At 39.3% G+C, this 26,675-nt stretch overlaps 4 protein-coding genes across 4 annotated transcripts in view; 2 read left to right on the forward strand and 2 right to left on the reverse strand.

The window, feature by feature from the left end:
• Positions 1 to 396: 396 nt before the first annotated feature.
• Positions 397 to 10,207, reverse strand: Mu2 (mutator 2). The gene is made up of 7 exons (XM_076377258.1): positions 9,838 to 10,207; positions 9,511 to 9,609; positions 5,918 to 6,016; positions 5,636 to 5,842; positions 1,234 to 5,572; positions 856 to 1,167; positions 397 to 784 (listed from the first exon to the last, which is right to left on the reverse strand). The coding sequence occupies exons 1-7, from the start codon at positions 9,937 to 9,939 to the stop codon at positions 573 to 575; spliced, it is 5,370 nt and encodes a 1,789-aa protein (XP_076233373.1). The 5' UTR covers positions 9,940 to 10,207; the 3' UTR covers positions 397 to 572.
• On the forward strand, positions 6,567 to 9,326 carry Jhe (juvenile hormone esterase). The gene is made up of 9 exons (XM_076377016.1): positions 6,567 to 6,604; positions 6,695 to 7,080; positions 7,183 to 7,477; positions 7,554 to 7,751; positions 7,823 to 8,001; positions 8,064 to 8,229; positions 8,300 to 8,635; positions 8,711 to 8,837; positions 8,924 to 9,326. Exons 2-9 carry the CDS (start codon positions 6,892 to 6,894, stop codon positions 9,126 to 9,128), a joined length of 1,695 nt encoding a protein of 564 aa, XP_076233131.1. The 5' UTR covers positions 6,567 to 6,604; positions 6,695 to 6,891; the 3' UTR covers positions 9,129 to 9,326.
• A 6,894-nt stretch (positions 10,208 to 17,101) lies between the features above and the next one.
• Positions 17,102 to 19,253, forward strand: Est-6 (venom carboxylesterase-6). The gene is made up of 7 exons (XM_076377021.1): positions 17,102 to 17,339; positions 17,646 to 17,843; positions 17,975 to 18,153; positions 18,234 to 18,402; positions 18,474 to 18,809; positions 18,883 to 19,006; positions 19,085 to 19,253. The coding sequence occupies exons 1-7, from the start codon at positions 17,117 to 17,119 to the stop codon at positions 19,251 to 19,253; spliced, it is 1,398 nt and encodes a 465-aa protein (XP_076233136.1). The 5' UTR covers positions 17,102 to 17,116.
• Positions 19,254 to 22,291: 3,038 nt separating this feature from the next.
• Positions 22,292 to 26,675, reverse strand: part of LOC143178232 (uncharacterized) — a 45,257-nt gene continuing 40,873 nt past the window's right edge. Inside the window, exons 8-9 of the mRNA XM_076376762.1 lie at positions 22,888 to 26,633; positions 22,292 to 22,681 (exon numbers count right to left, since the gene is read on the reverse strand). Coding sequence (XP_076232877.1) covers positions 22,579 to 22,681; positions 22,888 to 26,633 — 3,849 coding nt within the window. The 3' untranslated portion in view covers positions 22,292 to 22,578. The remainder of the gene's footprint in view (positions 22,682 to 22,887; positions 26,634 to 26,675) is intronic.

Genomic DNA, 26,675 nt, shown 5'->3' on the forward strand with positions numbered 1-26,675 from the left:
CGCATTTATTTTTTAACACTTATTGTAAAGCTATTTTTTTTTTTTTTGGGGTTAACTTCACGAGGTTTATTCTCCCGATTTCAAATACATTGGAAAGTTGGAAGTATTACGTACAGATGATTGTATATGTAAGTTTGAAGAATAATAAAAAACATTTATAATTAGTAAAAAAAATAAGAAAAAATCTTTAATTCCTTTATTAAATTACCTTTGAGTATTAGTAGCAGAATGTAAAATTGTAAAACTCTATCAATTTTGTGGTGCATATACCTAGTAATATAAAAATTTTATAAATACATGCAATACCCGCAAAAATTCAGAATTCGCGATTAATAATTGATTTAAACTTCGAGATATTCCTAAAAATTTTTTAAATAAATATTGCATCTCTATATTTTAAAACTTTTTTTATCCTCAAAATATACTCCTCAAAGTATAATACTATATTGAATAGAACAATACAATCTATATTATATAAATCCATCTGTGTACCAGTTAAAAAAATAAAATTATGTATATATTCCGTCCCAATGGCACCTAATTGAGATAAAGAATTCTTAGCTTAGAATAGATCATGTTAATTTATATTTCACAAAATCCAGTTCTTGTCTCAAAATGCCTGTTAACAAAAATTCTGTCGACTGAATGGTAACAGTTTTCGGAGCTTTCGCAAGAAATTTCTTTGCATTTGCCAAATCTTCCTCTCGAGAAATAATTACGGCTTTTTGAGGCCATGATGTAGGTGGTCGAATTAAAGGTGCGCCACCACAGGAACTGATTATGCCTACGAAAATATATTATTATCAATAAACCTGTAATAAACAAAATCATTAAGAACTGAAAGCAATCCTATACTTTTGAATTCTGGCAAAGGTGGTGGTGCCACATTTGGCGTTAATACAATAGTGTATCCTTCCAAAAGTTTCTGTTCTTTCGCTTTCTCTAAGCTCCTTCGCAACTTAAATCCAAATTTAGCTTCGGCAGCTGGGTCTTTTAGTATATAATTTTCCCATTCTACAAAATGTCCAGCCTTCTCACTCTCAGCTAACCAATCAATTGAAACAATCGGTATAGACTGTGCTAATGCACATAGAAATTTAAAAGTCCTCCGAACTTTGTCCGTAACTAACATGCTGCACTTTGTTGGGTCTTCAACCTGAGTCGCGCCTGTAAAAAAAGCAAGATTATGTCTGACTAGAAAATAATTTTCTTTTTTAGAGATATCATACTGACCTAATCTTGTTAGTAACTTATTGTATTCATTGCTCGTAATACCAGTGAATAAAATTTTATGCCTCACTTTAAATGGCGATGATGCTGAGAACGAGGATGACATGGTTCGACGTGTTCTAGGCGTTGAAGGAACTGATACACTGTCGAAACTAGAATTGATCTCCGAAGAAGTGGTTTCTTCTATGAAATCTTCACTTTGCTTTTTCGCAGCTCCTTTAACCGCTTTTGGTTTTCTTCCTCCCTTTTTGGTGGTACTCGCTTGACTCGCATTATTTGTAGAAGTTCGAGTAGTACTAACTTCTTTAGACTCTTCCATTGATGAATCTGTAGTCGATTGTTGACTACGTGTTGATCTGGATTGGCTGACTGCTTGTTTGCTGTTTCTCTTTCCTCTAGTACTAGTAGCTTCGTTTACTGTAGTATCGGCAGTGCTCAAATTACTTTTGGAACTTTTTGCTCGCTTAGCTTTCGAGGTTGGCATCTCAAAATGTGCGTTATCAGATTCGCATACATCAGAAGAAATACTGCTACTTTCTGTGTCTGTAAGTGCACTTGCATTCGCTCGTGTCCTAGTATTTCTTGTCTTTGCAACTTTTTTACTTTCGTTTGTATTCTTTTTCTTCTCTATTTTTAAGCTAGACATTTGTACTTTAGGCATCTGCTGGTTCATAATCATCTCCACTTCTTGTGACTCTTCTCCAACTTGGGAACTGATATCTTCAACCTGCCCTTTACGCCTGCTCACTCTTTGACTCGTGTTTTTTCGGATCCCTACATTCTGAACAACTTTTTCATTCTCTGCTTTAGCCAAAGTCTTTAAAGTATTTTGACTGTTAACGCTGGTACGCCTAGTTTTCTTGGCTTCATTGTTAATAGTATTTTCAGTGACAGAACTTATTGAAGTACTTGAAAGTGACTCCGTTGGAGTACATGGAGACATTCTGGCTACTTTTATCATCAACTGTTTAGAACATAAGCTCGACTGACTAAGCGATGAATTTGTATCATCCGTTTCTGTGATCGCAGGAGAATTTCTCTTAACCATGTAGTCCAGAATGTTAATAGAATTGCTTCTATTGACAGTAGCGTTCTTGGTGTTTCTTTTTTTACCCTTAGTAGGTTCTGGTGCATCTTCGTTAATATCTTCTTTACGTTTTTTCACGCTAATACTGTCACTTACATCCGTCGTACTTAAGGATCTTTTCCCAGCACGTGAAACATTTAAAGTAGCTCTTTTCGCAGGTTCTGTCTTCACAAACGGTGCTTCTTTTCCTACCTGAAAAACAGATGAAAAATCAACATTTTCTTTCCTGGAATTACGAGTCCTTCCTTTACTCTGAATGGAAGGGCTGCATGTAATTTGTTCTTGCGCATCAGCAGGGGGAACTGAGTTTTGTGGTTTTCTAGATTGGTTTTCTATTGTTTTTTGCGAATTTTTAGAGAATATTTTTTTCGTTAATTGCTTAAACGTTGTAGATACTTCTTCATCGATTTTATACAGTTGCAAAGACACTACATCGACACTAATATTGCGAAAATTGTTTAAAACTGTTGAAGAATTTGGTTTACTGACAACATGATCAGGTTCGGCGTTTTCCGTCGTTTTGCTCGTAACTGATTTCTGCAACTTCTTAGGTCTTCCTGGTTTCCTTTTAGGCACATCTTCTTTCGGATCTTGCTTCTTTTTATTCTTGAGTCTAAATTCAGTTGACGTCGATGATGTCGGACTTGCTGGATTCGACAACGTGCCTGATATTCGAACTTCAGGTAAACCAGCCATGATGTCCTCTTCAACATCATCCTCTAGTATTGTAGAGATCCGATTCGGCGTCCTAGGTTTTACTTCAGCCACTTTCTCTGCAGACTCTTTTAACGTATCTTTATTACTTTCAGACAGATATATTTTGTTCACAATTGGTTCATGTACACTTAATTCTTCAATCTTATGTCTTCTCGATAATCTTGGCGTTGACGAACTTTTAGGGGTAAATTTTAAGGATGCATCAGAAGTGGTATTATGTGTATCGTTTATGGTATCAGTTGGGAGTTTTTCTGTTTTTTTACTTTCAGACATATTTTCTACGGGAGCAACAGAATCTTGGGAATCTACAAGAATGTTGCGCTTTCGCGTTGATGTAAGAGTAGAGAAATATGTTTCCGAATTTTGTGAATCGGTATCAGCGGTGGTAGTTTTCAAATTGGGTTTACGAGTCTTCTTACTTGGTGTTAACTCTGCAACTAAATCCATCTGTATTTTACTTCTTCTTCCTCTGGTAAATTTTCTTACTGCACCAATGCTTGGTGATACACTACCTTCGTTAGGTTTATCAATGACCTTATCATCGCATTGCGATGTTTGCAACATGTTTGTTAGAACCTGAGTCGATATTTGTGGTTGTTCTTCTAGCTGCTCTTCATTTACATCATCAAACATTTCATTTAAGTTCCTCTCTAAGGTATCGTCCAAATTGGCTTTCTTCGGTTTCTTCTTTTCAGTCTCAGTGATCAATTGAGTAGGCGCCATTTCATAATCAATATCTTCCACGCTAGCTTCTTCTAAAAGATGAGATTTAGACGATTCTTTATCATTAGTATCAGAAACTTTTTCTGAGAAGCTAAGTATCTGGGTAGCTATATCATCCTCCATCTCAGTGATGTCTTCCTTTTCGTCAATTGTTGGTTTCTCTGTAGTTAAACAAACGGAAGATTCATTTACCTTTGCACAGGGTTCTTCTGTTGGAAGGATTTGTGTTGGTGCTAGATCGTCTACACCATCCAGTTCTGCCTTTTCCACTACTGTAGCGCTAGTTTCAGATTTCTTCGTGTTAATTACTTGGGTAGGTGCATCGAAATCTACAGAAATCCTATCGACTTTGACTACTTTGGCTGGCGATTTCTTATTGTTTAGGTTTATTCGCTGCGTAGGCATGTCAAATAGATCATCCGATTCTCTACTTACCCCACCATCGTTCTTAGCTTCCTTACTCTCATTTTTCCGAGTTTCAAAGGAACAAGATGCTCGTTTCTCCTGCAAAGCTATTTCCACAAAACGTCCCTCTTCGTCTGTGTCAGAGTCACTATCATCGAGCTGACTTTTTGAAGGTTGCGTACTATCTTGACTACTAATACGCGAATATCTTTGAAATACTCCTTCTTGGTCAGTGTCATCAGAATCATCGTTCATTAACGAAGCTTTCAAAGGTAAATTGATACGTTGGGTCACGGCTTCATACATGTTCTCGTCGGCATTCTTCACCTGTGTCGCTGCGTCAAATATATTCTCTTCATCGGTACTTCTTTCAGTTGTTTCATCATTACAGGATCGTGAAGGCTTGACAGGGGATCCCGACTTTGTTTCATCTGCTAGTTCATCATCCTCGACAAAGTCCTCCAACAAGTTCTGCGAACCGAGTAGATTGCGACTTCTATCGAGCTCGGAGCACTCATCTTCGAAATTTGTCGCAAGAGATAATTGCAGATATTCTTGAGAACTCTTGTGAGCATTTCCTGCTTCTTCAGTATTTATTGTGACTTCGCCAGGTGTAGCTTTCCTAGATATTTCTGCGTCCTCATTTTTATGACTAACATCAGTAGAAGGGAGCGTACTCTTTTTAGCTTCAATCTTTTGCGTTTCCATACTGGAGATGTCTTCATTTACTGTGGTTAATTCTGTTTTTTCTATTTTACTCATCTCATTATCTCGTATGGTATCATGCTGATCTTCCATCGAAACATTTTGAACGCCAGCTCTTCTCGGGGTCTTCATATTATAAATATCTTCATCGTGTTGCGTCTCGAGATCATGTATATTGGTAGGGGGCGCTTGCACTTTTATATCTTTATCCTGCTGTGTTTCAAGATCATGTATATTGATAGGACGGGTTTCTACATTCATATCTTCATCCTGTTGGGTTTCGAGATCATGTATATCAGTAAGACGAGCTTGCATCTCTATATTTTCATCGTGCTGAGTTTCTACGTCATGAATATTTTGCTGATTCGGTAAGGCATTTTTGACAGTTTTAATGCTGCTCAGACAAATCTTTTGGGTTTCAACATCATGAATATCAACATCCGTTTCGTTCTGTGATTCGAATGATTTCTGGGTCTCCATATCGTGAATACTGACTCTCGATTCACCTACATTGTCTTTTTTGCTCGATGTGGAACTTCGAGAATCATTCATGCTGTCTTCCATGGAAGAATCCTGAACGAAACTCTTCTTACTGCTGGCAGAGGTCCGCTGAGGCAGAGATGGACGTCGAAATACGGATTCCTCATCGCCAGCTTGAGTAGCGGGTATCATGGAAACGTTTTCCCCCAAAGTGGACGAATTGTTCTACGCAAAACATACACGATAATGTAGAAAGATAATTTTGTCGAGAGGATTGGTTATAATTACCAAAGATGAATCAGGTGTTCCTGGTATAACTGCTTGGTTTTTCTGTTGACGATTTAGCGCTGGAGTTTCTGGGATCAAGGACAGGTTCGAGGACTCGGTCAAGGACACGTTGAAGGATCGACAGGATTTGTAAACTGCGCGAACCATTCCAAAGTCGATTATGCTTCCGTCTTTTAGCTCGTAGCATCGACCAGGTCTCAAGATCGTCTAAGTACAAAAAATACTCCTTTTAAATGGACAAGTTTGGATGAAGATATATTAATGGTGAAGGTATATTATTACATTGTTTAGCTTTGTTTTGTTGGAAGAATTCAGGTCGCATAGCCATGCTGACGACTCGTTGCTATTCGCTTCGATTTCTGCGTGCTGTTTAGACACCGTCTGCAAAACAAATTAATTCATTCGTGATATAACTATCAATTGAAACAAGTTAGTTGTCGAAGCTTCGTTCAAGGCATAATCTGTGTTTCGTGATTAAAGTTGTATAAAAAATGTTCTTTTATTAGAAGCCTGTTTACCACATGCGATAGATTTAGATACACATATGATTATCTACAATGACGCACGACCATTTCTTTTATCACAATAATGATGGTACTTGAATTCAATTCAAATTCTACAATATTTTTTCTTGTACAATTTCGCAATCTCAGTAACTTACCTTTTTATAATTCAATTCTCCTATCTCCTATTTCTATGAAAAACACAGCAAGAATGGCTTCTTCGATCAACTATAATTAGTCATTCAAATACTTAAAGTCAATTACTCTAATCGCTTTAGATCAAACTCTCATAATCTATATATCTTTAAAACTACACTTAATAGATCACACTGGCTGATAAGAACTCATTGAAATCCTTCAGTGTTCTTATTCCATCGCAAACACGTTCAAATGAAATCAAACTCTTTCTGTAGAGAAGTGACCGAGGATTTTATCTTATCTCTCTTGGCGACTAATGAGAATAAAAGTATGTATCAACACAGATACAAGATTTGCTTACATGTGCATTGAACCCTGTGTTATTATATAAATACGACCCGTTCATAACTTTCCACAGATAATTGTTGAAGAAATGAAATCCATAGCCAGTGTAATCACCTAATTCATGTGCACGACCGTACATCCAATCGCTAGAGGCACGAAGCTGGTTCGTTAGTCATTGTACTTATCTAATTCAACGTACGCAGCTTGAGTCGATCAAAAGGTGCGCAATAAATAAACGAGACCAGTCGCGGGAAGATCATTAGGTCGAAGATGACGAGACTAGCGTGGTTGATTCTCGGTTTCGTGGCATTGGCGACAGGCCTGGAGGATGCACCAAGGGTCAGGACTCCTCTGGGTGGTATCAAGGGATACTACAAGCTTTCTGCAAACGGGAGACAATATGAAGCCTACGAAGGAATTCCTTATGCGTTGCCTCCGACTGGAAAGCTTCGGTTCAAGGTAAGGAATGGAGTCTTGTTGAATTCCAAGAGCTACAGATGTAGTTAGCAATTGCTCGATTCATAAAATATTAATCGAACGCTGTACATATGATTTCCTCAGCCTCCTCACAGGATGGTACCATGGATGGGCGAGATCTCTGCGACGAAGTTCGGTTCTCCCTGTTTGCAATATACTCAGATGTCCACGACTGAGAAGGTCATTGGTGCCGAAGATTGCCTCTACCTGAACGTCTACGTGCCAGTGCATAATAAAATGTCCTCGCAGCCGATGCCAGTCATCTTCTGGATTCATGGAGGAGCCTTCCAGTTTGGCAGTGGGATGCAAATGGGTGCCAAATTTCTTATGGACCACGATGTTGTGTTTGTTACGATCAATTATCGTCTGGGAATATTAGGTACTTGGAAGAACTATGAATTATATGGATTCTGAAATTTCAATGGTATTTTCAAGCTAAATTATTTGGTTTGAAGGCTTCCTCAGCACAGAGGATGAGATAGTACCTGGTAACATGGGATTGAAAGATCAGAGCATGGCTCTGAGATGGGTTTCAGAGAATATCGAATGGTTTGGTGGTGATCCGAACAGAGTGACTTTAATTGGTCTGAGCGCGGGTGGTGCTAGTGTTCATTACCACTACTTATCTCCGATGAGCGCTGGTCTTTTCCACGGTATCGAATATCTTGTTTCAAATTCAGACGAATAGATCTTTACTAATTTATCTTTTATTTTTGCGATGTAGCCGGTATGTCGATCAGTGGTACAGCACTGAATTGTTGGACACAAACGGAGAATTCGTTGGAAAAAGCGAAACATGTAGCAGCTCTAATGGGTTGTCCTACGATAAATAGGAAGGAAATGGTGCGTTGTTTGAGATATCGACCGGCTATGCCTCTGGTTGAATCTACCAGCGAATTTATGGTAAGTATTCTTTGCATATCTTAAGTATTGTATTTTTTATTTCCGAGAACTATTTGTTCTAGAAATTCTATTTCAATCCATTCACACCTTTTGGACCTGTTCCTGAGAAAATGGGAGAAGCACCATTTATTGATCGTACTCCTGCTGAAATTGTGAGCAGTGGTAGTGTTCAAGATGTTCCTTGGGTCACCGGAGTAACTAGTGAAGAAGGATTGTATCCAGTTGCAGGTATAAAATGAGAAGTTTCATAAAACTGTGATCGTGAACACTTTTCTAAGTAGTGCAATGCATTTTTTAGAATTCATTGCTATACCAGAAGCTTTAAAAACATTGGATGAGAACTGGGACCTTCTTGCACCCCATTTTCTTGACTACAATTATACTTTGCCTAAAGAGAAACATGTTGAAGTTGCTAGGCTGATTAAAACTCATTATTTTGGATCAAAAAAAATTGATGACACAACAATACAACCTTTGATACAAATGGCTGGTGATAGATTCTTTGTTGTTGACAGTGAAAAGGCAGCTAGAATGCAAGCTGAAGTTAATCAGCAACCTGTTTGGTATTACTATTACACTTACAAAGGAGCTGATAGTTTGAGCAATGCTATGAGTGGAACTAAAAATAGCTATGGTATATTATTTGAATATATAACAGTGTAACCATCATAAAAATGGATAGAAATACATGAACTAAATATTTTTGTAGGTGTGAGCCACGGAGATGATGCCTATACTGTTGTGGATACTCCTTATATGGATTCTACAACAACACCAGAGGACCGTAAAATCCAACAACTATTGGTTGAATTCTGGGTATCGCTTGCAACTAATGGGTAAATGAAAGTTAACTGTATATACCACAGTAGCTTGAGAAAATCATTTTATTATATTTTAATGCATTTTTTCTTTAACGATTTAGAGCTCCAAGCATTGGAGGTGTTCAATGGCCAAGAATGAATCCAAAAGAAAAAGCACTTCAGTATTTGCACATTGCTGGACCAAATAAAATTTCTATGGAGAGTACTATAAATTTGGGTCAAAAAGACTTCTGGAATTCTATTAATTTTAATGAAAACAAATTAAGTAGTACACCTGGGGGGAATATAATGAAAGAAGAATTATAAAAATACTTGTTAACATGTTTGAAATATTGTAACTATGTTATAAAATTCCACATATAACTCTGTGTTCATTTTATGAGGCACTGATGAAACACAGGATATTTCATAATACAACAAATATATTTAACACTAAACATCTATATTTCATGGCAATCTTATAAACATATTTAGATAAAAAATATACATATTTATTTCACAATATTCCTAGAATCCAGTTACATTTACATTTCATTCTTAATATTTAATCTTCTACACACTATTCTAAATATTTGTTAATTACATATAATGCACAAACATTGCACTCATATTTATAACTATACATGCAATTCATATATCTTATTCAAAAATATTGATTTGTCAGGGCAAAAAGAATTAAAAAACTTACTTGATGGTTCAGTATGATACTGCACTCTGGATCCCTTCCGATCTTTCTAATTCCCCTTTTTATTGGATAAATATTTGTTTGAGTTATTAATACTCCAACCTAAAATTTTTGAGACATAAAATGTATAATAACTGTTTTATGATTGTCATTCTAAAAGCATAAAGAACGTAGTACGAAAATGTACCGCAACTTGACAGAAGTCATTCGCATAATTAAACAAATATTAGCTCTAGCTCCGAAAATAAATTTTACACGTACGAATACGACTTTACAGTACAGAAAGCAAGTGTAGAATGTTAAACATAATAGGTATATAATTCTTTTTACTTGTATTTGTTCTTCATTTGCTTCGTGTTGCAGTAAATGAGACAGCTTCTGCGTCGAAATAAAATCATTATCTTCGCAAATCTGTGTCGCCGGAATATTCATTTTAAGAATAGTTTTAAATAAATCTTTTTAGTTTCCTCAATCTATTTTTAATTATATATAAGTTCTATTCAAAATTATAAACTTTTCATGAGATAACCTCATTTGATACGCAATATTTTACAACTCTATAAGAAACTGCTATAGACGTATGAATAATAAAATAAACAATGAATAGAGATGGACATTAACAAAATAACTACACTCATTCTTTACGGTACTATTATAAATAAGTAACGCACAACACGTAATACAAAACACCGGAAAAAACATACACAACACACTAACCACACATTGGCAGTTATTCCCGCCATGCATAGTTCCTTCCTACGTTTTTTAGTGGCGCCACATATGCAGATGGAGACTGACCTCTATGAAATTAAACATTCGTAATATTTATTACTAATTTACTTAATTATAATATGCTTCTTCCATTGCTTGTGATAGCAATGCTTAAATAACTGTATTTTGAAATGTTTTATCCCAATATATTCACAAATAACACTGTAGAGAAATCTTTACCTTAAAATCTGAATTATCGACACGCATGGAAATTAAACAGCGATGCGAAATCGAAAGTTATTCCAAAAAATGATTTTTTCTTGTATTTGTAATCTGACAATTCTAATCCCTCTCATTCTACGGATAAATTGATAATGTACATATATACGAAAGCTGTTCAACAATACTATATAATCGTCTGCGATGATAGCTTTGGGAATCATACATAACTAAATACGCTAAAATTAGAAAATTCTTACTCGACTTTTAACCAAGGAAGAAAATATATACATGCTTTTTGTTATCTTATATCTATTAACAATTGGCAGCCATTAGCTCGGACAGAACCGATTGCCCGGGTCTCACCACGTGGAGGTTGCTGCGAGAGGAGACCCACAGGGAGATAGATGGAACCAAAGTTCCATCGATCTCTCTTTACAAAAATCTTAAACTAACAAGCCAAAGGCATAAATGGAAGTCAAGTTCCATTCACACCTTCAGCTTAGTTCTTATAGTAGAGATGTGCCAAGTAATCATGGAGTAGAGATTGGGAATATTTAGAATCTACCGCGTAAGGCAACCATGAAATAGACAATCGGTGGTGCGAGTCTTTCCACCTTGAAGACGGGTACTAGGAGAAGGCGACTGGCACCTCACAGCCCAATCAGTTGTCTGATTGAACTGTGGGGTTTCCACCTGCAAGTGTGTCATACCACACACCATTCGGTGTCCACATCGTCTCTCGCTAGTACAAACCCCCAAGGGAAGAAGAACAAGCTCCATCGACCGCCGATTCCACGGCTGCGAGTTGCTTCTACTAAGAGAAGCAGAGAGTACCTCCTCACAGAAAGTGAGGAGCTAATGATCGGGCAAAAATGGCTAAGTAGTGACTACTCGGCAGTGTTACAAATATTTTACAATACAGTCTTAAAAGTATAGGGTCTTAAAAATATCTTAATTGATTGAGACTTAGAAACTAAAAACGATGAATCCCTCGGCGGATGAGACGTCTTCGTTCTTCAATCTTCAACTAAAGATTAAAGAGAGAACCAGGGAAAGAAGAATATGAAGAGAAATATAGTAATGAATGGGGGAGCCTCCCCAAGAATACCCCAACGTTGGCACAGCCATTGGCCCGGACAGAACCGGCCTGGGTCTCACCACGTTTGCTGTGCTGGAGACTCATATAGAAATCACAGAAACAAGAAAGGATGGTCAACGCAATTCAAACCCTGAATCAAGAGGGGACATTTTTCAAAAGAGAACAGAACTAAACAAGGTTGGCATTTCTGTTTAGAAATATTAATTGTAATTACCTACTTTTAATATCTTCATTCGATGTTTACCTAAAACCTGTAAAGTGAGAAATTAGAATCAGCTATGGAATTTGAAGAGCTTTCTACAAAATATAGAGGATCAACAGAATGATCTGCAACCTCCGAAGAGTATAAAGAATTCCGTATTAACATATTAAAGTAAAAAAAAAAAAAAAAAAGAATATAAAAATGTGTTCAACTAACTATCTGTTCCAAAATCTTCATTCAATAGTTATCTAAACCCCAGATAAACTCTAAATATTTATCTAAACTAATTAAAGATGTTAATGCCATCCCTCAGGGGATACAATATCAAATCAAAGACAAGAATAGAAAACAAACGTAAAAGTTTTAAATATTACTTACATTTATCTTCTTCTGATATCTCCAGTTGATTAATAAAGAGCACAAAAAAACACGAAAAAGCACAAAATGGTGTATAAGGGCGCACGAGGGTGCAATAGCACAAAAGCGCTTAAAAAAGCGCAAAAGTGCGCGAAAAGGGCGAGTTATATACAAAATAGGGCCAACAGAAAAAAAAATTTTTAATTTGTGCAAAGGTGTGCACATTGTGTGCACAAGGTGTGCACGAGGGTGCACATAGCACAAAAGCGCGTAAAAAAACGTAAAAGAGCGCAAAAGAGCGCAATAAAGGGGGGTATATGCAAAATAGGGTCAACAGAAAAAAAAAGTTTTAAATTTGTGCAAAGGTGTGCGTAAGGTATGCACAAGGTGTGCACGAGGTGTGCACGAGGTGTGCACGAGGTGTGCACGAGGTGTGCACAAGGGTGCAAATAGCACAAAAGCGCGTAAAAAAGCGCAAAAAGGGGGGATATATGCAAAATAGGGCCAACAGAAAAGAAAAATTTAGATTTGCACAAAAACTCACCGGGCAGCCAAGATGACCACTGGTCATCGTCCAGCTGACCACTGCTCAGTAGTGTCCAGGGGTCCATGGTGACTCGAGGTCCAGGGCCCAGGAGTCCCTCCAGGTCCCCAGGGAGGTCCCCAGGGAGGTCCCCAGGGAGGTCCGCACCCGCCGGAGGACCCGCGGCGACTGAGACACTCGCGCTCCTGCAGCGGTATTTATACTTTCTCGAGAAAGGTGAGAAACCAATTAGAGAAGTTGTTCGGTTGATTAAAATTTCGAGACTGATCTAACGAACAATATTTTTCATAAAGTAATCATCTCAGCAACAATTTCTGGTTCACATATTGTTAATAACAATCACACACAGTGTGAACTTGTGTAAATTATTGGTATTTTAAATTGTTAGTCAATGAACATGCAAATTATTAACTTTTCGTACATTATTCTTTGTTCGATTAATCTCACAATTTTTGAAAATTTCTTGATATTTCTTGAACTAATAATTATAAATGTTTATACACTTATAATTATTAATTATTAATAACAAGTTTATATACTTGTATCAGTCGCTGCTTGTGATGGTTATTGCCAATATATACAGCAACAATTGTTGCAACAATGATTATTTAATGAGAAGTACGTACAGAATGTGCGTATATCCTGTACACTCGTCTGTGTCCAATGGAATTTTATTTGAAATGCGCGCGCTTTGCATTCTTAGCAGAGCGATCATGGATTTCGACGAGGAAACATGTAACGAACGCAGATGACATAAAATACGTTATTTTAAGTTTTTACATATTTTTGGTGCTAAAAGTTTACTCTACAAGATTCAGTGCATTTAAAGATGTATTATTGGTATGTATGCAAATAAATGATAGCTCTTTTTGAGTAATATAACCAAATTTATATATGGCTAACGATATCATGTAGTCGAATATCGATATTTAGGTTAGGCATTGAAATAACATTTATCTTTAATATTTTTCGCTCTTTTGCTAGTTTATGTTTTCAATCCCTTTTATAACCAAATATGTCTCTCATAAATGAAAGAAATATTTGCTTGAAAAATTTGCATATATTTCATCCGTAGTCACGTGATTGTTTTCACTTATCGCGCATGTCCAATCCTGTGCGTACACTGTTCTGCGCATATGCTTTCATGCGCATGCACGCAGTTTCTTCGTGCCCATTCTGACGTCAAGACTGTTTCCTACTTTTTATTCATTTTCCGAGAGAAAAAGTATTTATTTCTCTATAACTCAAGTCAAATTTGATTCTTGTGGCATCAGTGCTCCTGTTTTTCGTGTTCGTGTATAAAAATTCTGTAAGTGGATCATTATATTTGCGTTACATATATATGGGATGTGACCGTAGTTTTCTTGCTTTTAGAATTTCTCAGTTGTCTTTTGATTTTGTACTATTTATGTGTATCAGAGTCAATTATTATTGATAAATTTTATGCATTAATGAATAAAAATATCAATATATACTGTAATATGTGAGTTCAGTGTCTTGATATTTTAATTTTGTGCGTACAGTCGGTGTGGTTAGTGACAGCAGTTTTCTCGTTTTGATAATTTCTCGCTTTTACCATTATTTAGGTAGATATTAAGTGAAAAAAGTATATAAAGGTAACATGAACGTTGTCTGCTTAGGCTCAAACAGTGGATCGAGAAAGGAAAGACTGATGTGTCCCCAGAAATTCATTTTAAGGGGAATTTCGAAGGAGTTTTGACGGTGCGGTGGTTGCGGTGGAAGTTAAAGTGAGTATACCATATTATATATTTTAACAAACATCTTCCATTAATATCATTTTTTAATTTTTTGTATTGAAAATAAAATCTACTAATATCTTTTACAGTTTTTCAGTTTTAATAAAACAACATGATTTCCTAGTTTTTCAGATTTCCAATAAAAATGGATGGAAGTTGATCATCATTAAATGAATTTTTATTGGTTCATTTACACTTTACAATTATATGAAGAGAAGGAGTAATGACGGTCTAAGGAACTGAAAATTTCTTCGAACGGTGAGTCCTTTTTAGTTCCTCCAGTTTCTCAATCATGTCGTATGACACGTAGTTCGAAGCGACACGAGTGACTGGTTGTAATTTTTATTGTTGTGACGAACATAGTAACAAAAAATATGTAATACTTGCAATATTTTTACGTTTTATTTAGTTTAGGGACTTGTACTTTAGATTCGCCTGAATAATTATAAATGTCTATAACAATTTAGTTGGTTCTTAAAAAGTTTGAATAAATTTTATATGCAAAAATATTAGAAAAATAACATACAGGAGTTTCTATTTTCATATTAAATGTTTTTCTTATATTAACTGCATTAATATGCTAGGATTTATAGTAAGTATCAATGAATCAGTAGTGAGAATGCTACACAAGTGTTGCAGAGTGTAACAGTGTTACTTTCGAATAGTTGATAGTTAAATTGCTAGGATTAAATCGTGATTATGGTAATAGACTCTGCCGCAAAATGAAGTACAATTAGTTTGCTCAAAGATTTGTGTAATCATGCACGTGTGTACGAGCAGCGATTCCAAGAATCGTTGGTCGTCTACGTGTTAAATTACTGATTAAGATGTCAGTATATTCTACGAATAATAAGAGAAGATGAAATGCTAAATGACTAGCTTTCGTTCAATATAGAAAGGGAAGAGATTGGTGATATTTGTTCAATCTATTTACACATGTTTGCTTATGACGATCTGAATTAATAAATTCAGCTTATTTAAATAGATTATACAAACAGCACCATTTGTTCTTATGTTATATTAAACGAAAACCAATCCCTTATTATTGATTATCTTTTATCTAATTTTGTTACTATGCTCGTCAAATGTATTTTTTATTTATGTATGAATTTGTTAATGGTCCGCACAATAAAGCGCCCTATGTGGCTGCTCGTGATTCTGTTTATTGTTCTTGATATTTATGTGTATGATGTTCTATCAAATGTTGCTTATTTTTCTTAATATATAAATATGTAAAGTGGTCTAAGTGGTCTTAACTGTTTGTTAAATATCATTTACTGATAGTGAGTCAGTGACTTATTAAATTTATTTCAAATTTTACGAAATAAATTAGTTATGCAAATAATAAGATAGCTGAAAGTATTGTGGATAAAAGTTGCGTATTGTAGCTTGCAAGGAATATTGCTACGAAATGTCTACTTACTTTTTTTATATTTAATATAATTATAAGCTTATACGTATCAATTTAATATTTGAAATTTATTATTAATTTTAAAAATAACAAATTATAATCAGTACAATTAATTATAGAAAATGGAATATTCTAAAATGATATCTAGCCAAATAATTTCAGCTACACTTGCAAGTTTCTTGCATAAAATTTTATCACCTTGAAATAGCTTATCTATGTACATCATGGCAGGTAATTGTAATTAGTTTTCATTATACTTATCTGTCTTCTCCTTTTCCAATTGCATAAATTTTCAGTAACAAGAACAGTACTATACTACGAATTACTTTGCTAAAGATATTAAACAAGTGTTATTTTCCTTGAGCCAACAAATTTATTAACTTATTTCGCTTATAAGAGTACACTCTTGCATATACATAAATCTTTTATTCTGATTTAACGTAATCAACAAGTGCATAATGTAATGAATGCAGGCACCCAGTTATACAATACAATTAACTGCGTTCATACAGCTTGCGTGTGTATATTTATATTTATACAAGTATATTTATTTAATTTTAAATGGTGATAATAAGGAGTTGATTTCATTAAAAAGCTCTTATTATAAGTCAATACTGAGGCACTCTTATCTTTATGTACTTCATTAATAACACTCGTGAAATCTCAGGAACAGAATATGTCATAGTACCAACAAACGTCAACTTTTCTTTCTTCTTTACTCAATGATAATTCAGAAGATAAAATTCCTCGTTGTTGTACGATTCCTTAAGGAAGAAATACGATTCAACACGACAAGCGGTGTTTTCGCTTCCACCGTCCTTGCTTCTATTTTAGCAATTGATTTAGGTGTGTCATTAGCTAGGCAAACTTTTACACACACGTACCGAAAATTGACGCCAAAAGTAGGATAAAAGGCTAGCCGCTAAAGACACGCGCTCAGTCGAAACAAGCGAAACAGTCGCGATGAGGGTGTCACTTCTTCTATTCTTGTTGGGAATTGCCAATTCCTGTATGCTGCCAGACTATCCTCCCAAGGTGGATACACGTCTGGGTTCTATCGTTGGTTCTTATAAGGCGTCTGTGGGTGGCAGGTGGTATGCAGCGTACGAGGGTATCCCTTATGCGGAAGCACCCATTGGGAAACTTCGTTTTGACGTACGTTCAGCAGTTGTGTTATCGTTCATCGAGAAAAGAGGAACGCAGTATCTAAATTGTTTTTGTGAACTCGTAGCCACCCAAGGAAGTGAACAAGTGGGACGGGGATCTCGTCGCCACCAAGAAGGGTGCCATTTGCACTCAGTATCTTATGAGCGAGGATGCAAATGGAGACAGGGTCGCTGGTTGCGAGGATTGTCTCTATTTGAATATTTACGTGCCAGCTAGGAATCTAAAGGAAACCTTGTTGCCAGTGATGTTTTTCATCCATGGTGGAGCTTTCCAGTTCGGTAGTGGTAACGAGGTGGATGAGTCGTTCTTGATGGATCGTGATGTAGTACTTGTTACTTTTAATTATCGAGTGGGGCCTTTTGGTGAGGATGTTATTGAAAACTTGACTTTTACAGGATGTGAAAATAGATGGTTCAAAAATAAGTGAAAAATTCAGAACATAAGAGGTAGAAAAATAAAATTAAAATTGAAATTTTGTTTTTTAATTATTCATGTTTGAATATCTGAATGAAGAACTCTTAGAAATTGAAATCCTGTTGATCATCTATGGTTGATTAGCTTTTTTTGTCTTTTGGGCCATCTTTTTTTAACACTGTACATCACAGTCAGGCATCTTAGACTTGGATTATTCAGTGTTGTACTGACAATGAGTGAAAAATTCATTGAAGGTTTCCTCAGCACGGGAAGTCGATTGGTTCCTGGAAATATGGGCTTAAAAGATCAGAGTATGGCTCTGAAGTGGGTTTCTAACTACATTAAGAATTTTGGTGGCAATCCTAAGAACATAACTCTTTTTGGTATGAGCGCGGGTGCTGCTAGTGTTCATTATCATTATCTGTCGCCTTTAAGTGCTGGGCTTTTCCACCGTAAGTCAGTAGAATCAATTCATCATGAAATATTTCAGTGATTCAAGTCTCTACTTTCGAGTCCTTTTTTTGTATCACTCTACACATAAAAGCGATTGATGATGATAACAATTTTTCGTATAATCTCTTAGGGGGTATATCGATTAGCGGGGTTGCATTAGATCCTTGGTCACAGACAGAGCGTGCCCCTGAAAAGGCTATGCAATTGGGCGCCCTTTTAGGATGTTCCACAAAGACATTGTCAAAAATGATCCATTGCTTGCAAGAGCGTCCAGCGCGACAAATAGCGCAAGCTGTTGGCGATTTCATGGTAAGAAGGCTAGATCAAAATTCCACTATACTAACGCTGGTATCAAAAGTTTTTCTTCACCATCAAACTTCAAATTATAGTATTGGTTGTATAATCCATACGTACCATTCGGTCCAGTCGTAGAGAAACAATTGCTTCCTCGTCCCTTCCTACATAAATCCCCAATGGAGATTATTAGTAAGGGTAATGCAATGGATGTTCCATGGATAACGGGGGTAGTTAGCGAGGAAGGATTGTATGCTGCAGCAGGTGCGATATTTCTTCGCGAGCCCTTCAATCTTATCTCTATTTTGCTATTTGTGTCCTGTTTATCTTCACAGAATTTGTGGCAAACGATACACGTCTGAAGCAATTGAACGATGAATGGGACGAAATTGTTCCATACTTGCTAGACTTTAACGATACCATTCCGCTCAGCAAGCATACTCAAGTGTCTCAGAAAATTCGAAAGTATTACTTGGGTGACAAAAAAGTTAATGATCAGACTGTGAAGCCTGTGATAGAAATGATTGGTGATCGAATGTTAGCTGTTAACTATGAGAAGGCTGTTAGGTTGCAAGCACATGTGAACAAAAGTCCTGTATGGACTTATTATTATACTTATAGATCTCAGCACAGTCTTAGCGAGGCTCTGAGTGGTTCAACTAAAAACTTTGGTAATTGAGATCTCTATTTTTGAAGTTCCCCAAGAGTTGAATATTTAAGGTGTTAATCAATTTATTGTATCAGGTGTTAGCCATGGTGATGATATATACCTCATACTCAACCCTGCTCAGTCAAACACTGACAGACCGCAGGATAAACAGATGCAGGAGCTCTTGCTTGACTTTTACACTTCTTTCGCTATCAATGGGTAAATAATTCTGAATAGAGTATTGTGGTTATGTATTCTTTAAACATTTTTGTAATGTACGCTTTATGAATATTTTAGAAAACCAAGTATCGGTACAGCTACATGGGAAACGATAGATTCTTCTAAGATACAGTTTCGTTATTTGCATATAGCCGATCCGCAACATATATCTATGGACGGCGACAACAATTTTGCGAGTAAGGCCTTCTGGAACACTATTCCTTTTGAGGAGAATTCATTATCCTAAATGTTTCTTGGATATATGAGTGTATATGTATGTTACAATAAATAATTGCAAGTTGTTTGAATTTCTTTTTTAAGTGTAAGAGACTTTTCTGCTGTTTCTGGGAGGGGTTAGGAAACATCGAACTAAATCTCAGTCTTTGATATACAAAATCGTTTATTCATATAAAAGGACACTTTATACTAGCACGTACTGTCAAAAACTATCCTACTTCCGTGTACAGTCGGGACCGCCGAGTTAATTCCCGGCGCGCTCGTTTCATCTTCGTGTTATCACATATTATCATACGCCGCAAACGATAACGGATTATGCTGAGAATGGAAAAAGGGAGGGCGGAATGGGGTGTAATTGTCATTGCTTGGTCTCCTAGTCAAACGTAAAAAAGAAACGAGAATGAAAAGGGAAAGGAGTTGTCCGAGAAATACATCACGAGCATTGAGTATATTTGCGTACTGAGCGCTATATTCGATTCGCTATAGTCACAGCATGATCAATTTTAATCCGCTCGCTCAGCTCCCCTGAAATTGGACGATTAGTCGAAGGATGCTGCTGCAATCGAAGACTGTGTTGGCACCAGATGAAAATTGGTCATTCTGTGCATAAATATATCCATATGCGTTTATGTATACATATATAAAGTCGCGTGAATGACCATGTCGGCGAGGGCATCCTGCAAATAGGATGGACCACACCAGCACCGTCATTGTCATTAATTACATGCATCCTATGTATTCACCATAATATATCTTACGAGTTAGAGTTACATGTATATCAATATAAACGTACCATCGTAACGCTCGTTACTTTCAAGTACACTATCGCTATGAGTGAAATGGATATTCAAGATAAATACTAGGCTCGACTAATCGCTAGAATCGTTAGATCGTGATCGATCAGCCAGCAGAGTGCAAACGGGAACCGTTCGTGAGTGATCTCGACATGCTTCGCGAGTTAGCAAAGAGGGAATGGTAACTTGAATCGTGGGGGAGTGTTTTTAGCATCTTCGTGAAGAAATAAACTTTGAAAAAAAAAAAAAGAAAATTGTGTTCCTTAGAATTCGAGTTGGATTAGGAATCGTGTTACTTTTTCCGTTTGATTGACGATGAGGTGGCCACCCGACTTCACGAGAAACAGTATCTGCGTTAGTGTAAAAAGTTAGTAAAAAATGGAGGGATCTCTATCATTCGAACAACCTGGATATCCTAAAATCGATAGCTTCGTTCGAGAGAGAATACCCTAGTAAATCTTCTAGGCCTAAGGTGGTAAAATCGAAAATAAAAAGTTCCTCCTCGAAGCAACTAGAAACTCAGGAGAGACACATGAGACGTGGGTCTCCACACTGCCAAAGAAATGTTTTATCAATCAGCTTTATTATCGACGTGTTAGGCACGTAAAAAGGAAACATTGATTTTTTCGAAACGGTGACAATAACAATATGGCCACTTGTATCACGATCGAGTTGCCTTGTATGGAAGCACTAGGTGGTCACTTGCTGATCTCTCTTTAATTAACAAAGTCCCTCTGTTACACCCGCGCGCAGAGAACGCACAGTGTACGACGAACACTTCCGCTACTACAGTTTCCTTTCGCAGGGACGAGCTAAATCAACGGACGCGTACAAAAGAAAAGTTTTCACGGGTCACACTGATAGCAGGAAGACAGCAATTGAACTCGTCGTCGTCTTCGATTCCATAAATACAGACAGTATGCGCAGTATTTTGTGCGACGATATTAGCGTTCATTCTATTACAGCTAAACAGCCCCAAGTTCCGGAGTCTCAAAGCGTGACGACGCTCTTTCTGACGTTCGATTCCCCTGTATCGTGAAACGAGCACCGACGAGCGCTCCAGTAGTATCAAATTAATTGACTGTCGAGTGATATCGCGGCAGGGGACGAGGGGTGGTTTTTGGGGGGCGGACACATCCCCCGTGACACTTTGAGACTAGAGAACGAAGAACGATCGTAGATTATACTTTCGTACAAACGTATAGAACATCGTTTAAGTATTATCATTAGGAGGGTACAGTGCATATAAAGAATCGTATAAATGTATATATTTATATTTATATATATATATTTCTATATATATATGTATAATGCCAGCTCGCCGGAGAAGCAAATTCGCGATCGGTCCTCCGCGCGAGCCGCTGTTTGAGCTTTGAGATACGCGTACCTTTCGTCTTGTCTTTCTTCCTTTCATCATCTCTAAACATATAAATGTACCATGCACACACGCACGCACACACGCACGCGCTCGAGCACCATCCCCTTAGTGAGTTAGCAATGCAGGAAGACGACTATAAAAAGTTTGGCGAATTGGGAAGTAGGAAGAGGTCTCGGATGGAAGATTCGCTGTGGGATCGTGCTCGAGCGCGCGTGAACGTCAGCAGACGTGAGTAAATGTGGACTGATCGTTGGCGCACGACACGTGCCAGCCAGGGAACGATCTGGATCTACTTCGATCGTGCAGCGGATTCCCGTGGATCATCGTTGTTCGAGCTTCCACCAGTGATATTACAAGAGCAACGAAAAAGAGCCGCCCTGGCAGCGATCATACGAGGGACAGTAGCGTGAGGGTTGCGCAGTTGTCCCTCGAACGATCTGGGTCTCTGTTGTAATGCCACTGTATCGAGAAATCGTTCGCGTATCATTTTCTATTCTTCTTTTATCGCTTTTTTTTGTCGCGTCTGCGTGAACGCGTTTATCGTTTTCCCCGTCACCGTGTTTTTTAGTCCTAATGACGATCTCTCGGGGCTCGAGCCACTGATGCCGATGATCGCGGGTTATGTCGCCGATTGGCTGCCACGAAACGAAAGTAGTGCCGCTGGTGTCGGCATTGACGAAGGCACAGTCATAAGTCTCGTACGTTCGGCAACATGCTTCATCGCTTTCCATCTTCCGTATTAACTCGTAGAAAAAAATGGCGTGAGACGTGGAACTATCACGAAAAGTTCCACTTTCCATCAGGTCGCTCCGTTCCGTCACGTTTGGCACCAGAAACGAGCCTCGCGCTACGCGGCTAAATCCCATTTCCTCTTCATTAATGTCCCTTTCACTCGTCGGTCTCTCGTGCTCTTTATCCTTATCGCTATCCCCCTTTTTTCCTTTTTTTTGCTTTTATATAACATAATATAATATTATAATATAAACGTTTACGTTTTGGCCACTCAGTTCGTGATCGCCGAAGCACATTATTGTCTGTGGTTCTGCGACATTTCGATAGTTTAGAATATTCTTAATTCACTTTTATACAACACTGATTCGCCTCCTGGACTTCTTCGTGTGCACGCGTTTCTTTAGTAGATCCCTGGGATCGGGTTGGTCGGCTCATCTCCTCCTTCTGGCCGTGGCCGCCGCGATCATTTGCCTCAGCATCGGCTCGGGGCTGCACACTCGTGGATCGCACTTCATGTTACCGTCGCCTCCGCAACTGAAATTACAAAATATTCAATTTTATTCTCTCTGGAAAGCAGTGGGAGATGTACCATATTCTGTGAGCCACATTGGGTGAGGAATTAAAGTAGGTATTGTTACTACGATCAGACACTTGTACACGTCTAAATATCCTTGAAGGATATTTAGATCCTTCCATCCTTCACCCTATGCGCAGTTATTTAAACGACCCCAACTACTTACGTGCATTGAAGGCAAGGTCCAGACGCGGACCTGATGACTTCTCCAACGCGGTACGCCTGTCCACGTATCTGGCAGCCGCTTCGTTTGGCGGCTCCCTTATACGCGTGGGCGTGGAAATGTGGGGGCAACGTGGTTGTAGTTGTAGTGGTGGTCGTGGTTATATTAAGTGACGTGGCCATCGACACAGGACACTCGTATCTGGGGCAGCAGAAGCCGCTGATCGGTTCCTCGTGACAGCCTGGAATCGGCGGTGGACAGCTCTGTTGCAAACAAATGATGTCGCTTCTGAAGCAGAAGCAGAAGTCGCATGGGTCGTCCCTTGGTATCTGTTGGGCTGATACGTAGACCTTGCCACCGTATCGACAGGTGCCTGGTCCATAAATAGTTTGGTCATCTTCGTCGTAGTCCTCCTCTGCGGGCAGCTCACCACCATCGTGTGTTGGGAAGTGGGGTTGGTCAGGGTATTCAGATATATGAGGAGATGCAGTACTTGGGAACAGTTCCTGACCAGGTTGTTCAGTGGCTTGATATGTATCGTTCACGGGTTGTTGCTCCTCGAAGCCCACTGTGACTTGACCCTCGACAGGTTCCTCTTTCTCGACGGTTGGAATGATCTCTGGCAGTGGAGCTTCACTATGAGAAACATCCTCTCCTTCTGGTTCTGTTTCTGGTTCCACATACGATGGTTCCGTTGGGACTGCCTCAGACTTTATAGTATGCTCTTCCACTGATGGCTCGGTGGGCTGTGGACCTTCTTCAGGCTTCATCGAAGCTGCCTCTTCAGGTACTGCTTCCACAGTAGCATTCTCCTGTGGCAGTTCCGTCGATGGTCTGACTGTCTGCTCTTCTTCGATGGGCTTCTCGGTCTCTGGCAGCTTCTCTAGCTCAGCTTCGGTTGATGCCTCGACAGCAGGTTCCGTGGAAGGTTCAGCTTCTGCCAAGCTTGGTTCCTCTGATGGTTGGCTAGGTATAGTCTCCTTCGTTGTGAGCTCTTCTGGCGCAGCTGAGGCTTCCGTGGATTCTGCTGGTGAAGGCTGCTCTCCGCGAGGAGTAGTTGCTGCAGCCTCAAGTGCTGGGGTGCCTGGTTGTGTTAATCCTTCTTCACCAGCAGCTGGAGCTTCGGTTACTTTTTCTTCAGCTTGAGGAGCCTCGGTTTCACTTGGCGTTTCTTCAGGCAATTGTTCTTTGAGCGCGCTTTCTGTGGTTGCTGGAGCTTCTTTGGGTGCCTGAGTCTGTTCACCTTCTGCTGGTTGCTCTGTCTCTGGAGCCTTCTCTGGTGCCTCAGTAGGAAGCTTCTCTTCCTCAGGAAGAGCTGCTTCGGTTACTTCAGCTGGTTTCTCTTCTTCGGGAAGAACCTTTTCTGGTGCCTCGGTAGCTTCCACTTCCTCAGGTCCTTGGGTTGGGAGAACCTTCTCAGGGGCTTCGCTTGGAAGTTCCTTTTCTGGTGTTTCTGTGGTAGCCGCTTGTTCTGGTGTCTCAGGTGAGGCCTCTTTTTCTGGAACTTCTTCAGCAGGAGTTACCTTTTCAGGTGCTTCAGTTGGCAGTTCCTTCTTAGGAGCCTCAGTCGATGGTTCTTCCTCAGTCACTTCAGTTGGAGCTTCCTTTTCAGGTACTTCAACTGGGATTTTCTCTTCTGGAGCTTCTGTGGGTTCAGCTGCCTTCGTAGGAACGGCAGTAGTTTCAACTGATGCCTCAGTGGAAACTCCTTGTGGTGGTATTTCTGCAAGCTCTGGAGTTTCACTGGGAGCTGCCTTCTCTGGCACTTCCGTTGGAGTCACTTCAGGAGATTCTTTAGGACCAGTTTCAGTGACTTCTTCAGGTTTCTCAGCTGGAGTGGTTTGCACTTCTGGTTCTTTCTTTTCTTCTTCCGTCGAAGGTTTTTCTGGTTCCCCTTCCACAGGTGCCTCAGTTTGTGCTCCTGCTTCAGGTGTGCCTTCCTCTGATGGTTTCTCTGCCATCATAGATGTTTCTTCTGTTGCAGCTGCTTCAGTGGGTATAGCCTGACTTGCTTCAGTTGTTACAGCTGGAGCTGCTTCAGTTGGCATAGCTGAAGCTGCTTCAGTTGGTATAGCTGGAGCTGCTTCAGTTGACACAGCTGGAACCTTCTCCTCAGTCACACCTTCACCTTCAGTGACAGGTTTCTGTTCTTCCGCTCCTTCCTCAGGCAAAGCTGATGAGCTCTCAGGCATCGACGTTGAAGCTGCTTCAGCCGCTGGCGAAGTAGATTCACTAGGTTGCACTTCACCCGCTACAGTGGTTCCTTCTTGAGGAGGCTGCGCCTTGGCTGGTTCCTCGGTCGTAACTCCCTCTTCCACGCTTGGTTTCTGAGTCTCCTCTTCAGGCTTTTGTTCCCCTGAAATTTGAACTGGCACAGTAGTTCCTTCTCCAGTCGACACTGCTGGTTCCTCAGTTCCTTCCTTCTGAGAAAGTCCAGGCTTCTCTGTCATTTGCTCTTCCTTCTCTGTTGCCTGTTCTGGAACACCTGTTGGTTGAGGAGCTTCCTCACCTGCTACTGTGGTCACAGGTACTTCACCTTCGGCTGGTAATTTTTCTGTTACTGGTTGTTCTTCTGGCTGAGGAGGTTGTGTCTTGATAATAACAGCTTCCTCAGTAACAGGTGCTGATGTCTCTCCCTCAACCGCAGGTTGTTCCGTTCCTTCTTCCGCTGGTTGAGATACCGCCTTCAGAGTTGTCGCTTCAGGTGTTGCCGCTGTCGTTCCTTCTTGAGGAACTCCAGACGGCGTAGCTTCCTCAGCAGGCGACACAGCAGCAGTAGTTTGCTCCTCTAAAGCTGGAGTTACCTCAGGCTGTTGTTCTTCGAGTCCAGGCTGTGAAACACCTTGTTCAGGCTTCATTTCTTCACTTGGTTGTTCCTCGGTAACTCCTTCTTTTTCTGTCGTTGCCTTGGGTTCAGTAGGTATCGACGGCTCAGTGCTAATTTCGCCAGCTTCAGTGGAGCTTGGTAATTCTGCTGGTAATTTCTCAGTTCCTTCTGTAGATACTTCACTGGGTTCCTGTACGCTTACCGTGGTCGGTTTAACTTCACCCTCAGCTGCTGGTGTTTCTTTGGTTTGTCCCTCTGCCTCAGAAGTAGGCACAGATGTTTGCTCAGTTTCAACTGGCACCGTCTGGCCCTCTTCAGGGATAAGAGGTTTCTTTGTTGTCTCTGCTTCTTCAGCTGAAGGTGTCGCTGTTCCTTCTACAGCTGCCTCAGTTACAGATGGTTCTTGCTTAGGTTTAGTAGGAACAGCTGTCTCCTCCGAAACAGGAGCTTCCGTGGAGACTCCCGTTTCTACTGGCCCAGATGTTTCACCTTCAACTGGTCCAGGGGTCTCAGCTTCCACAGGTTTAGCAGTTTCTTGTTCTATTGGTGGCTGTTCTGAAGTGGACACTTCTATAGCAGGAATTGGTCCTTCAGTTCCTACCTCAGTCGGTTGGAGAGTTTGGGAAGTAGACAGTTCAGGCTGAGCTGGTTCCTCAGAAGGTTTAGGTGTTCCTTCCTCTTCTACCACTGGTTCTATGGCAAATGTTGTTCCTTCAATCAATGGTTTCTGACTCTCTGTAACTGGCGCTTCACCCTCTGGGGTTTCGGGTATTACAGATGAGCTAGGCACCTCAGCTTCCTTAGTCACAGCTTCTTCAGGAACCGCTGGTGAAACGGTTGTTCCCTGCTCACTCTCCACTGGTTTCTCTTCTTCAGATGGAATTCCCGTCAGTGGCTTCTCAGTACTAGGAACAACAGTTTCCTTTTCAGTTCCAGGAGCAACTGTTTCCTTTTCAACTCCAGG

This window comes from Calliopsis andreniformis, chromosome 4 (assembly GCF_051401765.1).
Source record: "Calliopsis andreniformis isolate RMS-2024a chromosome 4, iyCalAndr_principal, whole genome shotgun sequence".
NCBI lineage: Eukaryota > Metazoa > Arthropoda > Insecta > Hymenoptera > Andrenidae > Calliopsis > Calliopsis andreniformis.

Excerpts from the sequence above, each read along its gene's own strand:
- Jhe (XM_076377016.1), top strand. The coding sequence starts at position 6,892 with ATGACGAGACTAGCGTGGTTGATTCTCGGTTTCGTGGCATTGGCGACA. Across the intron at positions 7,081-7,182 it reads CTGGAAAGCTTCGGTTCAAG|CCTCCTCACAGGATGGTACC; the intron begins GTAAGGAATGGA and ends TGATTTCCTCAG. Across the intron at positions 7,752-7,822 it reads GAGCGCTGGTCTTTTCCACG|CCGGTATGTCGATCAGTGGT; the intron begins GTATCGAATATC and ends TTTGCGATGTAG.
- Mu2 (XM_076377258.1), bottom strand. The coding sequence starts at position 9,939 with ATGAATATTCCGGCGACACAGATTTGCGAAGATAATGATTTTATTTCG. Across the intron at positions 9,610-9,837 it reads CAAATGAAGAACAAATACAA|GTTGGAGTATTAATAACTCA; the intron begins GTAAAAAGAATT and ends CAAAAATTTTAG. Across the intron at positions 785-855 it reads ACCTTTGCCAGAATTCAAAA|GCATAATCAGTTCCTGTGGT; the intron begins GTATAGGATTGC and ends ATATTTTCGTAG.
- Est-6 (XM_076377021.1), top strand. The coding sequence starts at position 17,117 with ATGAGCGAGGATGCAAATGGAGACAGGGTCGCTGGTTGCGAGGATTGT. Across the intron at positions 18,154-18,233 it reads AAGCTGTTGGCGATTTCATG|TATTGGTTGTATAATCCATA; the intron begins GTAAGAAGGCTA and ends TTCAAATTATAG. Across the intron at positions 19,007-19,084 it reads ACTTCTTTCGCTATCAATGG|AAAACCAAGTATCGGTACAG; the intron begins GTAAATAATTCT and ends TGAATATTTTAG.